The following is a 12,079-nucleotide window of genomic DNA, read 5'->3' on the forward strand; positions in this document are numbered from 1 at the left end:
ATCCCTGTTAAGCTCAGAAGTGCCACCGGGCTGTGGTGGCGCACACTTTTAATCCCAGCACTCAGGAGGCGGAGGCAGGTGGATCACTGTGAGTCCAGCCTGGTCTACAGTGTGAGTCCAGGACAGCCAAGGCTACACAGAGAGACCTTGTCTCAGGGAAAGAGCAGAAGTGCCATCTCCTCCCGCTGCTTTTGGCTTTTTCAAATGAGTTTGTTTTGCCAGGTGTGGTGGCACACGCTTTTAATCCCAGCACTCGGGAGGCAGAGTTGGGCGGATCGCTGTGAGTTCGAGGCCAGCCAAGAACAGCCAAGGCTACAAAGAGACCCTGACTCGAAAAACCAAAAAAAAAAAAAAAAAATGAGTTTGTTTTTCTTACTATATTATCAGGGCCCCTGAGAGCCCCAGGTCGTGAATTTTGTGCTGTGTTAGAAACATAAAATACTTTAGCCCTCCCGCACTCAGCTAGCCTTGGCCTCAGTCCTGGCTTCCATCTCCAAGCCTACTTCTGCCCCTGTCTTGGAGTGTGGCTTAGAGGCAGAACTTGGGCAACACTTGATGAGTGAGTGTCCAGCTCCACTCTATTTCTCCCTTAGAGGGGCCAGTGGCTTCGCCCCACCACACCCTGAACTGAGCAGGACTCAGCTTCTTTCCTTGGCCTAGTTCCTTGTGTTTATAATTACTAGCCTCAACCCCGCTGAGAGGCTCCAAGCCCTCTGAGGATGCTGTAACACATTAACCAAGGCTTGGTAGTTGAAAACAAACTATATTGTTAGAGTTCTGGAAACCAGAAGTCCAAAACAAAGGTGTTGGATCACTGTCCATCCCCTCGGCTGTGGCTGCTTGACTGTGACTCCAGCCTCTGCTTTGTTGTCCTACCAGATCCCCCATGCCTTTCTCTGAAAAGGGCAAATGTAGTCAGGGGAGGCTTCATCCAGAACCATCTCTCTTATGGAACTGTGATCTCTCAGATCCCTCACTCCTCAGACATCAGCCTTCACAGCTGGCACCCCACCAAGGCTCCCGCATCAGGAGGCAGGGGATCTAGGATCAGTGCATCTGGAAAGACTTCACTGATGAGACCAACCTCCTCCATATATTTCTACCCCTCCCCCTCATTTCCTGCTCCATAGGGACCTTTAGACTCCCTCATCCGGCCTCACCTGCCCCGTACCCTACCCCAGAAGAAGCCCACCTGAGAGCTTCTGAAGCCAACCTTGGACTGGACTTTCCCCCACCCCACCCCAAGACAGGGTCTCTCTGTGTAGCCTTGGCTGTCCTGGACTCACTCTGCAGACCGTACTGGCCTCGAACTCACAAGTGATCCACCTGCCTCTGCCTCCCGAGTGCTGGGATTAAAGGCGTGCTCTGCCACGCCGGGCCCACAAAGGCTGAGTTTGTCTATCAGTGAGGTTGTACGAGGCTGGCCTTCAGGCTTTTGTGGGGGACCCGTCTCCAGAGAGTGCCGGTCGGTTGGAGTATGGTTTGCATACTCTCCACAGCGGGCCTGGATGCCTCCCTTGCTCTGCTTCATTCTGACTCAGCCGAGTCCTCCTCACCTGCCCTCAGTATGGCTGTCATTCCAGGGGAGCCTGCAAAAGCTAGCATGAGCCCCCCAGGAAGCCTACCCTGCCCTCTAACCATGTATGAGCAATAACGTAGCATGCTCAAGGCCACACCAGATTCAGTGGCCTTGGAGGGACAGGCTGTTTGGTTGTGAGTGGGGGCGGGTCAAGCATTGCAGAAATGGGAAGAAACAAATTTAGCCAGGAAGTGGCCCTTTCTTTTCTGTACGTGCCCAGGCCTTGACTCCCCGGGCACGGCTTGTTTGGGGGTTACGCAACCTCTTCTCAAATCCCCACTCATCTACAACTGCAAGCTTGGTATGCAGCTATTTCCTGGAGATTGAAATATTCTCTCTTGAGCCTGGGCGGCGGTGGTGCCTTTAGTCCCAGCACTTGGGAGGCACAGGCAGGCTGATTTCTGTGAGTTCAAGCCCAGCTTGGTTTATAGAGCAAGTCCAGGACAGCCAAGACCACACACAGAGAAACCCTGTCTTGAAAAACAACAACAACAAAGAAAAGAAAAGGAAAAAAAAAATCCCTATATTCCCTCCTGGATGAAGGAGGGAAGCTCTTTTGTTTGTTGTTGTTGTTGTTTGGTCTTTCGGTGTGTGAGCCCTTCCTTCCCAAAGGCTATATAATCAGGAGCCTGCTGCTGGGAGAATACAGGTTCTATTTTTTTTTAATTAATTTATTCATATTACATCTCAATGGTTATCCCATCCCTTGTATCCTCCCATTCCTCCCTCCCTCCCATTTTCCCCTTACTCCCCTCCCCTATATCTGTGACTGAGGGGGACTTCCTCCCCCTTTATATGCTCATAGGGTATCAAGTCTCTTCTTGGTAGTCTTTTTTTTTTTTTTAAAGATTTATTTATTATGTATATATACACCTGGAGGCCAGAAGAGGGCACCAGATCACATTATAGATGGTTGTGAGCCACCTTGTGGTTGCTGGGAATTGAACCTCTGAGCCATCCCTCCAGAAGGAGAGCAGACTCTTAAGTGTTTGCTCTCCTGAGCTGTCACTCACACTGTGGGGGGCTTTTCAGTGATACCGCTGCAAGAGTCACTCCCGCCCCCTTAAGTACCCTCAATAAACCCGCTGGTTTGGCAGCCAGACTCAGGTGGACTTCTTTCTTTGGTCTGTCATCAGTGCCCTCCCTCAGGTGAGCAGACATTTCTCAGGCGTCTCTAGTCCATGTCACACATTCGGCGGAATCTTGACCGAGCTGGAGAAGAGGAAGGCCTCGCTTGTTCTCCAGCCCTGCTCTGGAAAATGTAAGGCCAAAGGCCCTGGGCTGCAAGAGGCATGACAGCTTGGCCATCTGGGACAGAATCCCCTGGAGTTCCATTAGCAAGCTGCCTAAGTGTTTTGGGGTACCCTGGGATTGAGGTGGATCAGCGACCCACCCTCACCCCTTCCTCACTGTGTATCTTGCTTACGTGGCCCAAGACTTGACAGAAAGACCTGCCTCCCCCAGGTCCCTGGGGCCAACAGACTGACAGTCCTCAAATATGGCAGTGGGAACTTGAGGCCAGGTGGCAGCAGCACAGGTCTTGGCCTTTCAAGCCTTTACAATATATAATTGGCATCTCGGCCTCCATTTCCTTTGGGTATTAAGGAGAGCTGAGGGCTGGAGAGATGGCTCAGTGGTTAAGAGCACTGCCTGCTCTTCCAAAGGACCTGGGTTCAATTCCCAGCACCCACGTGGCAGCTCACAACTGTCTTTGACTCCAAGACATGACACCCTCACACCAGTACACATAAATTAAATAAAATATTTAAAAAAAAAAAAAAAAAAAAGGAGAGCTGAGGTGGTCAGGCTGCTTCCCCTGCAGGGGCTCTCCTACCAGCCTATACTGGGAAACGCTATGGCTCTCCCCTCAGACCTGATGGGGACCTGGTTTTCAAAGGAGGCACCTCCAGGAAGGCCCAGGAGATAACCTTGAGGAGAGGTTAGTACTTTTGGGTTGGGTACCCCTTAAAGGTTCTATCCTCCTCTGGTCTTCCTCTGGGTCCTGGGTCTTCAGGCTCTCTGCAGGGCAACCTTGAAACTCTTTTTTTTTTTTTTTTGGTTTTTTGAGACAGGGCAACCTTGAAACTCTTTTTTGCCCACTGGGAGAAGGCACAGGACTTCATACCGACTTAAAACACACTTCTTTGCTCTTAGAGCACTCATTCTAAGCAGATCCAAGGCAACAGCGATTCCCATCAATCCAAGCTTGTCCGGGGACTTGACTGAGGGGCCTCAAATATGAGCAGGAATACTGTTTTCAGGATTTGCTCAGGGTGGCAAGCTCAGAGAACTAACCTAGCACACGGAGGCTCCTCCCCTATTCGAAGAGCCTCCGGTCTCAGGAATCTTGACACAGACAGACAGACAGACAGACAGACAAGACAAGACAAGACAAGACAAGACAAGACAAGACAAGACAAGACACACACACACACACACACACACACACACACACGCCCGCGCGCTCCAGTCTAGAAATGGTTTAAAGTCTGGCGTACTCCTTGGTTCGTTCACCCAGCCCCACTAGCTCGTATCTACTGTCTTGGCCAATTTTCTAAAGGGTTGGCAATGTTACCAAGGAGGCACGGCTCCTTTAAGGGCAGGGGGCGTGTGTCGGTCGCTCCGCCCCTCTCCGCCCATCTTCAGTTTTTAAAGGGGCCGTGCCTCTGGGACCGCAAAGTGAAGCTGGTGAAGGGTGCCGGATCTGGCCGCTGCCAGGGGCGGGCGGGACGGCGCACCATGTATACCATCACCAAGGGGCCCAGCAAGCTGGTAGCGCAGCGCCGCACAGGTGCGCAGGGCGGGCGGGCAGGCGGGACGTCCTGACCGCTGGCCCGCGACGGCTGACAGCGCCCTCCGCCCCGGCCCGCAGGTCCCACACAGCAGCAGGTGGAGAGCAGGCTTGGGGAGCTCCTGAAATGCCGGCAGCCCGCGCCACCGACCGTGCTACCCGCGCGCGAGCAGTCCTCGGCGCAGCCTCAGGGACCCTGGCCCCTTGCAAGGTGAGCCGGGCCGCCCGACCCAAGGGTGACCTTGGAGAAGGTTGATGGGGACCACGCGTCCTGGCGGGCAGGGGGCGGGGCACAGGCGGCTCGGGCGCGCTTCTGCTCTTGGGCTACTTCTGGGCCCAGCTGGTGTGCTTGGACCCTGGTTGGCCACGTGGGGCCTTGCGGGCTTCCAGCTGCTCGGTCTGTCAAGGACTGCAGGTACCTAAGATCGAGGGACCTGACGACCTTGGCCCGCTAACTTGGACCCCTTTGGAAGCGGTGGAGGTCAAAGTTGGAGAAAGTTGCCCAAGGCCATAGCCCTCAAGGTCTTCAGGCCTTGTCCTTGCAGAAAAAGTGCACGTGTTCTCCCTTGGCCTTATCAGGTCCCTGCCCTTCACTGACACCCTGGGGGCACTGGAGTCCTCCTCCACAGCAGTAGCCAGGGCCTATTGGAGCCAACAGTTTCCTTGCTTTCCTAACCAGCAGTGTGCCCAGGGCTCAGGAAAGCTCAGCCCTAGGTACTTTGGATGTCAGCCACTGTGACCTGGAAGTGATCCCACTCCTTCAGAGCTAAACCTCTTCTTTTGCTCAATTGACCGTTTCCTGTGTCCGTAGACTTCGCCCCTGGGCTCTGCAGGCATGTAGTGCTCTTGGGCTCAAGAATCTGGTGGAGGTGGCACACGTGAACCGGTTAAGGGCCCCTAGGCCCTCTGAGGGAGCACAGAGTTGAGGACAAATCTTGAAGGGAACCAAGAGTTAGACTAAGGCGGGTGGTGGTGACAGAGGCCCTTAATCCCAGCGCTCACTTGAGAGGCAGAGGCAGGTGGATCACTGTGAGTTTGAGGACAGCCTGGTCTACAAAGAGAGTCCAGGACAGCCAAGACTGTTACACAAATAAACCCTCTAGTTAGACTAGCCTAAGCTGGAGAGTCCGTATGGCTGGGGCTTTTTTTTTTTTCTCTCTCTCTCGCTCTTAGCTACGGGGCTTCCTGTGCCATAGGTGGGAGACACCTGTGCAGACTGTTTGGTGTTCTGGCAGAGTTAGGGAGTCCCTGCTAGAAAGGCATGCTGACGATTTTGCTCCACTCTGGATGGAAATTCTCCTTCAGAGGCCTGCCCTGGGGGATGGATAAGCAAGTCCTGGGGGCCACCCCGATGACATCATTGTATGTCCTCAGTGCCCTAGGTCTCTGGGAGGGCTTTGTGGTGCAGGTGTGTAACCACATATCAGTCACCAAGACAGGGAGCATGGAGCTGGAGCAGCCCTTGGTGACCAGCTTACCTGGGGAAACCTTTTTAAATCCCCATTGTTGGGGGGAAAGCGAGGTCGGGTTGGTGACAGTATCGGGGGTGGCATCTAAGACAAGGTAGTGAAATTCTCCAGAACCCTAAGTTGTAAGAGACACCACACCGCATATTTATTCTAACCAGGTTTCAGTGAGCTAAACTAACATGAAGGCCTGGGTCAGCCTGCAGCAGCCAGGTAGAGCTCCTGATGCCTGAGAGAGTGAGTCACTCTGTCCTTCTTGCTCTGGGAACTGAGGACAGGGCAGGGTGTCTTTACAACTTCCTCTGAGGTTCGGTAGTTGCCCCTTCCTGGTCCTTGACCTGGAAAGTCCCATTTCCTATAGGGACTTCACATGTAATCCTCCATCTGGCCCTGTAGATGTCTTCTCAAGGCCAGCCTCTAAAATCATCCTCGTCCACCAACTTCCCTGTCTTGTCTTCCCTGGAGCCTGAGGGGACACCCGAGGCACTGGCCATTCCCCTACCCCCCCCCCCCCCCCCCGCTGGCATGGGGCAAAGTCTCAAAGCTTTCAACCCACTCAGTGGCCGGGTATGGGTGCTGCCAGTGATGGTGGCCAGGCCTGGGCCTCTGATGTTGTTTTTCTCCTGGCAAGAGACAGATGGGAGAGACTGGAGACGATAACATGTTCAGAGATCACTGAGTGGAAGAGAATTGGGGCCGAGTCAAAGCCTAACTGTGAGCCCTGGGGTCAGGACACTGTTACATCTTGAATTTTTTGACTTTGAATCTTGCTTCCCTTCACTGTGCGACAGAGGCAGGGAGTTTCTTTTCCCAGGCTGAAAGCCAGGTGACCTGCAGCGGGTAGGAGGAGCATACAGTGAGAGGAGGTCTGTGGGCCACTCTGGCCTGGTAGTGTAGGCAGTGTCCCTAGGAGCGGGAACAGGTGCACTCTGGGACTGGTGCCCTTTCCCCTACAGAGCTTTGCCTTATGTAACTGTGGCCTCCAAGCAGGGGTAGGGCAGGGCTTAGCTCTGGGTCTGCAGCCCTTGCCCTCTGGGGCGCCTTTCTAGCACCAGAGCCACCACCTTGATCCATTACCATTCACGGCCCCTGGCTGGGATTTACTTTTTTTTTTTTTTCTTTCTTTCTTTCTTTTAAAGAATCAATGTAAGCCACAGGTAGGTGTGGATAATACACGCCCTACCTACATCCTGGTACTTAGGAAGATTTCTGTGAGCCTAGACCCCGCCTCAACAAAACAAAAACCTACAGATCAATGCCCAACCTTTTGTACATTCATCCAGTTTGAGCCCTTTTGGGATGGAGGTGGTGGCAGGCAAGGGGTAGGCGTGAGGATTTCCATTAAGAAAGCTTTCATGTCCTCTGCTTCACCAGAAACTCAGGTACCCAGTGGGTCAGGGAGGAGCCCTGCCTCCTGTGGCCCCCCCGCCTGCACACCTAAGATTTTCTGTAGCCACCAGACCCTGCCAGCCCTGGGGCTGGCAGGACCCTGTGCCCCTCAAGACCCTCCTCTTTATTTTAGTGCCCCTCTCACCTGAGGAGGAACCCAGAGCGGCGTGGGGCACCTGAGCCCAGGAAAGCGAGCAGGCCTGCTGGGACCGCGAGTGCCTGGCGGAGTGGCAGGTGCAGCCCAGGACCCCGGCTCCCACCTCCTACTGTAGGTGCGGCCCCATTCCCTCCACGGCCCCACCCCAGGCTTCATGAGCGTAGGGCTTGGCCAGTTACCACCAGCCAGCCAACTGGGATGCCACATTCCTGGCCTGCCCTGGGCCTGCTTGGCTGGGAGGGGCTCAGCCACCCCTCACCCCAAAATATAGAGTCTAGTGCAGGGTTATGGGGACATCTTACTTAAGTGGCCCCTTTTCTCTTGCCTTGAGGAGTGGGCCAGGCTTAAGGTCACATTCTTCCCACTCAGAGACTGCCCTCCCCAGCACTGTGTGCCCATCTCCCTGGGGCCTGGGGGCAGCCAGGGAGAGGGTAGGGTAAATGCTGATCTGTCCTTGTTTGGTCTGTTTTCCAACAGTGGGGGGTCTCATCGAGGTGACTGGGGTCAGGATCTGAGGGGCATCTCTAGAAGGAAGGGTGTTTGTACCTGATGGGTGGGGATAGATTAGAATTCTGATCACAGTGAGGTTGGAACAAGGCTGCTGGAAGCCTGCCTGGTGGGGAGATGGGAGTGCAGAGGGGCCACTCTGTGGGACCCTGCGGAAGGTCTGGATACAGAGCGGGGGGGGGGGGGGGCTCTTTCTGACTTCCCTGAGCCCAGAGCTACAGGCGTGAGCTGAGCTGCTGTGACCTCAGGGTCTGCAGCAGAGAGGATTTGTCCCAAAGCAGCTAAGGGCAGCTGCTCCGTGGTTAAGGAAGGGCCTGGGCCTGTGCAGGTGCAGTGGGGTATGTACAGAGGCTGCTCTTGAACCCTGCTTAGTAGCTCCTGAACGTAGCCGATGCCAACTGTATCTGTCTCCTACCCTCCCACAGTCCGGGGCCGAGGCTTGTGTTCAATCGAGTGAACGGCCGGAGGCCCCTCACCACCTCCCCATCCCTCGAGGGGACCCAAGAGACCTACACATTGGCCCACGAGGAGAACGTCCGATTTGTGTCCGAAGGTAGTAAGGGACCAGGGGGTGTGGCTCAGGCCACAGCATCCCAGTAGTGTGGACCTGGCTCTACCTTGTCCTTCCCCCCCCCCCCCCCCCCGGACTATAGCCTGACTCCTAGCAGCAGCCCAAGGGCTGGACTTCTCCTTGGCTCTCTGCCCGGTAATATCCATTCCTTGAGCTGGGCTGGAGTCTCAGGTGGCCGCCAGGTTCTGGGGTGGGAGGGATACCGGGGGGTCAGGGGGGCCCTGGTTCATTCTAACTGTCCTTTCCTCACAGCCTGGCATCAGGTAGAACGACAGCTGGACGGCGGCCCTGCCGATGAGAGCGGCCCACGGCCCGTGCAGTACGTGGAGAGCACTCCTGATCCCCGGCTGCAGAGTGAGCCTTTCCCCCGTGCCCTATGTCCCCAAAGAATCCAATGACCCTGGCCTCTTCCTGTCACCAGGTTCTAGCCCCAGGGGCTTGGGGAAGGAAGACTTGGGCTAGACCCTCCCATTTTTCCACTGAGTGCTATGCTTGGAGTCCAGGTTAAGGGCTGTGGTCCGCTGGAGGGCGGAGATGCTGGCCATCTTGGAAAGCAGCAACACTGCCCAGCATTTGTTCTACCCACAGACTTTGTACCTATTGACCTGGATGAGTGGTGGGCACAGCAGTTCCTGGCTAGAATCACCAACTGTTCCTAACAGCTGTCCCGGGAAGGGATGCTGCCATAGCAGACCCATTGCCAGAAGAGGACCACGGTGCGACAGTCCACCTTTGTGGCCTGCCTGGGTACCGGCCACACCTGAAGTGCCAACGTTTGGACTTTTGCTCCAGTTGTTTCCTTGGCTTGGCCATCCCAAGCTGCCAGAGCCAGGGGCCAAAACCTATCTAACCTCAGCCCTGCTCACTGTGCACAGGGACCAGCCCCCCTGGGGCTGGCAGGGAGGAGTCCAGGCTAATAAAGTTGAGAAACTGCCCTTTCAAGTGTCAGTGATTGGAGGGCCCTGGGGGATGTGTGTTGGGTCCACGTGTCCACTCCTAGTTCTCAGCCTCAGACTCTAGTAGACCGCTGCCCCCGCCCCCACCCTTCGGCATCAGGACCTCATGCATGCTACGTGTACTGACCTACATCCCAGCCTTCTGTTTACTGCTACAGCTTCCTCTTCTTCTTTTGAAGTGGGATCTCAATGTGTAATCCTGGCTAACCTGAAATATGCTACGTAGACTAGTCTAGCCTTGAGTGCGCAGAGACCCGCCTGCCTCTGCCTCCTAAGTGCTGAGGTTAAAGGCGTGTGCCACCACACCCAGCTTCAGCCTGGAGCCTTTGATCCTCCTGTCTCCCCAGTACCTGGAATGATAGGTTGGGTTGCAGCATCCCCTTGTAGCCACACCCTCTCTTTACTCTTGGGCTAACAGGACTTACAGCTTTGTACAGCTCTCTCTCCTTTGTTTTTATTTTTGAGACAGGCATCTGGCGCCCAGGACTTAACAGTACTGGGGTTAAAGGCATGTCCCATCATGCTGGGCCTAACCAGGGTGATGGAGCACTTGACCACTTTGGAAGGACATAGAGCCAAGCTGTCCCATCTAACTCCATTACCTTTTCCTTTTGGCAATTAACAGACACCAAGACTAGGTGATGTTTAAGGGTATAGAAATGGGTTTGTCTTTTCTGCCAATTGAATTAAAAGGCAGAAATCTTTTTTTTCTTTCTTTTCTTTTCTTTTTTCTTTTTCTTTCTTTCTTCCTTTTTTTTTTTTTTTTTTTTTTTGGTATTTTGAGACAGGATTTCCCTGTTTAGCCCTAGCTATCCTGGTCTCCCTTTGTAGACCAGGCTGGCCTAAAACTCACAGAGATCCCGTGTGTGCCTCTGCCATACCCGGCCAAGACAAATCTTGGTGATACCTGCGAAGTCAAGGTCCCATCATTGGGTTCCTAGTTTCATCAATATAAGAATTTAAGGCAGGACGTGGTGGTGCCTGCCTTTAACCCCAGCAGTCAGGGAGGCAGAGGCAGGTGCATTGCTGTGAGTTTGAGGCCAGCCTGGTCTACAAAGTGAGTTTAGGACAGCCAAGGCTACACAGAGAAACCCTGTGTCGAAAAACAAAAACAAACAAACAAAAGAATTTAAGAAGCCAGACAGGAGGATCTCTGTGAGTTCAAGGCCAGCCTGGTCCCACATAGTAAGCTCCAGAACAGCCAGACCTACACAGAGATACTTTGTCTCAAAAAGAGACACAGAAACAAGATCAAGGACAAAAAACAGATTCAAATAGACCTTTTGAGAATTTTTTTGACCTTTTGAGAATTTAAAAGGAAAATCATCCCAGGGCAGGCAAGCTGTGAATCTCTAACTGCCTGGGGGGAGAGAGGAGAAGGGAGAACAAAAGCTGTGCCCTTACAGATAAGGCAGATAAAGTCAGCCACTCAGCAGCAGGCTTCTGAAGGGCACAGTGGCCAAGGCAGCCAGGCCTTTAACCCTTGCACTGTAGAGGCTGACACTGTGAGTTCAAAGCCAGCTTGGGCTGTATAGCAAGTTCTGGGACAGCTGGGGCTACATAGTCTATCTAAAAACAATAAAAAGTTGAAAAAGAGCAAGAAACAAACATACAAAAAAAAAAAAAAAAGCCCTCCTGAATGAGGCTTCAGAAAGCCCAGAAAGGCAAGCTGACTCAGCTTAGCTCTACAGTGGCTTGGCTGGTAGGGACTATACTAGGGGACAGGGATTTTGAAAAGAAAAAAGCACTTTATCTTAAGGTGAATCCTAACCACTAAGGGTGGTTCCCGAGCCAGGTCCCAGAAAGGATTAACCCTTTTTTTCTTTCTCTTTATATTAAATTATTATATATACAGTGTTCTGCCTCCATATGCATCTGCAGGCCAGAAGAGGGCAACAGATCACACTATAGATGGTTATGAACCATCATGTAGTTGCTGGGGCTTGAACTCAGGACCTCTGGAAGAATAGCCAGTGTTGTTCTTTTAACATTTATTATGTATACAATGTTCTGCCTGTATGTGTGCCTGCCCACCAAAAGAGGGCACCAGATCATATTGTAGATGGTTGTGAGACCCCACGTGGTTGCTGGGAATTGAACTTAGGACCTTTGGAAAAGAAACCAGTGCTCTTAACCTCTGAGCCATCTCTCCAGCCCCGTGTTGTTGTTGTTGTTTCTTTTGTTTTGTTTTTCGAGACAGGGTTTCTCTGTGTAGCCTTAGCTGTCCTGGACTCGCTTTGTAGACCAGGCTAGCCTTGAATTCACAGGGATTCACCTGCCTCTGCCTCCTGAGTACTGGGATTAAAGGCATGCGCCACCATGCCAGGCCAGGATTAACCCTTAAGGAGCAGCCCAGGATGTTAGTTCACAAACCTATCCACCAGCCCACCCCTAGGTTACCTAGGAACCTGACATGATCACTCAGGAGGCAAAGGCAGGCAGATCTCAGTGAGTTCGAGACCAGCCTGATCTACAAAGTGAGTCCAGGACAGTGTGCTCTCTATCTCTGCCTCTGTCTCTTTCTGCTCTCATGGCCCACTGAGGCCCTAACTCCTCTCCCCTTTCCTTTACCCAAATAAATCTCTTCATATCATACCTGTATGTGCCCCCCCCTCTATATGTATATGTGTATATACATACATGTATATATGTTCTGGCATACA

At 53.2% G+C, this 12,079-nt stretch overlaps 1 protein-coding gene across 2 annotated transcripts; it reads left to right on the forward strand.

Moving 5' to 3' along the window:
- Nucleotides 1-4,220: 4,220 nt before the first annotated feature.
- Nucleotides 4,221-9,395, forward strand: MCRIP2 (MAPK regulated corepressor interacting protein 2). 2 transcript variants are annotated; one of them, XM_084762463.1, is made up of 6 exons: nucleotides 4,221-4,370; nucleotides 4,452-4,581; nucleotides 7,359-7,459; nucleotides 8,315-8,442; nucleotides 8,713-8,814; nucleotides 9,049-9,395. In XM_084762463.1, exons 2-6 carry the CDS (start codon nucleotides 4,498-4,500, stop codon nucleotides 9,117-9,119), a joined length of 486 nt encoding a protein of 161 aa, XP_084618589.1. In that variant the 5' UTR covers nucleotides 4,221-4,370; nucleotides 4,452-4,497; the 3' UTR covers nucleotides 9,120-9,395. The 2 variants fall into 2 exon arrangements, with proteins under 2 accessions (XP_084618589.1, XP_084618588.1); XM_084762462.1 differs by lacking the exon at nucleotides 7,359-7,459 and having other exon boundaries at nucleotides 4,231-4,370.
- Nucleotides 9,396-12,079: the final 2,684 nt, after the last annotated feature.

This window comes from Acomys minous (genome assembly GCF_964271855.1).
Source record: "Acomys minous genome assembly, chromosome: 16".
Taxonomy (NCBI): Eukaryota; Metazoa; Chordata; class Mammalia; order Rodentia; family Muridae; genus Acomys; species Acomys minous.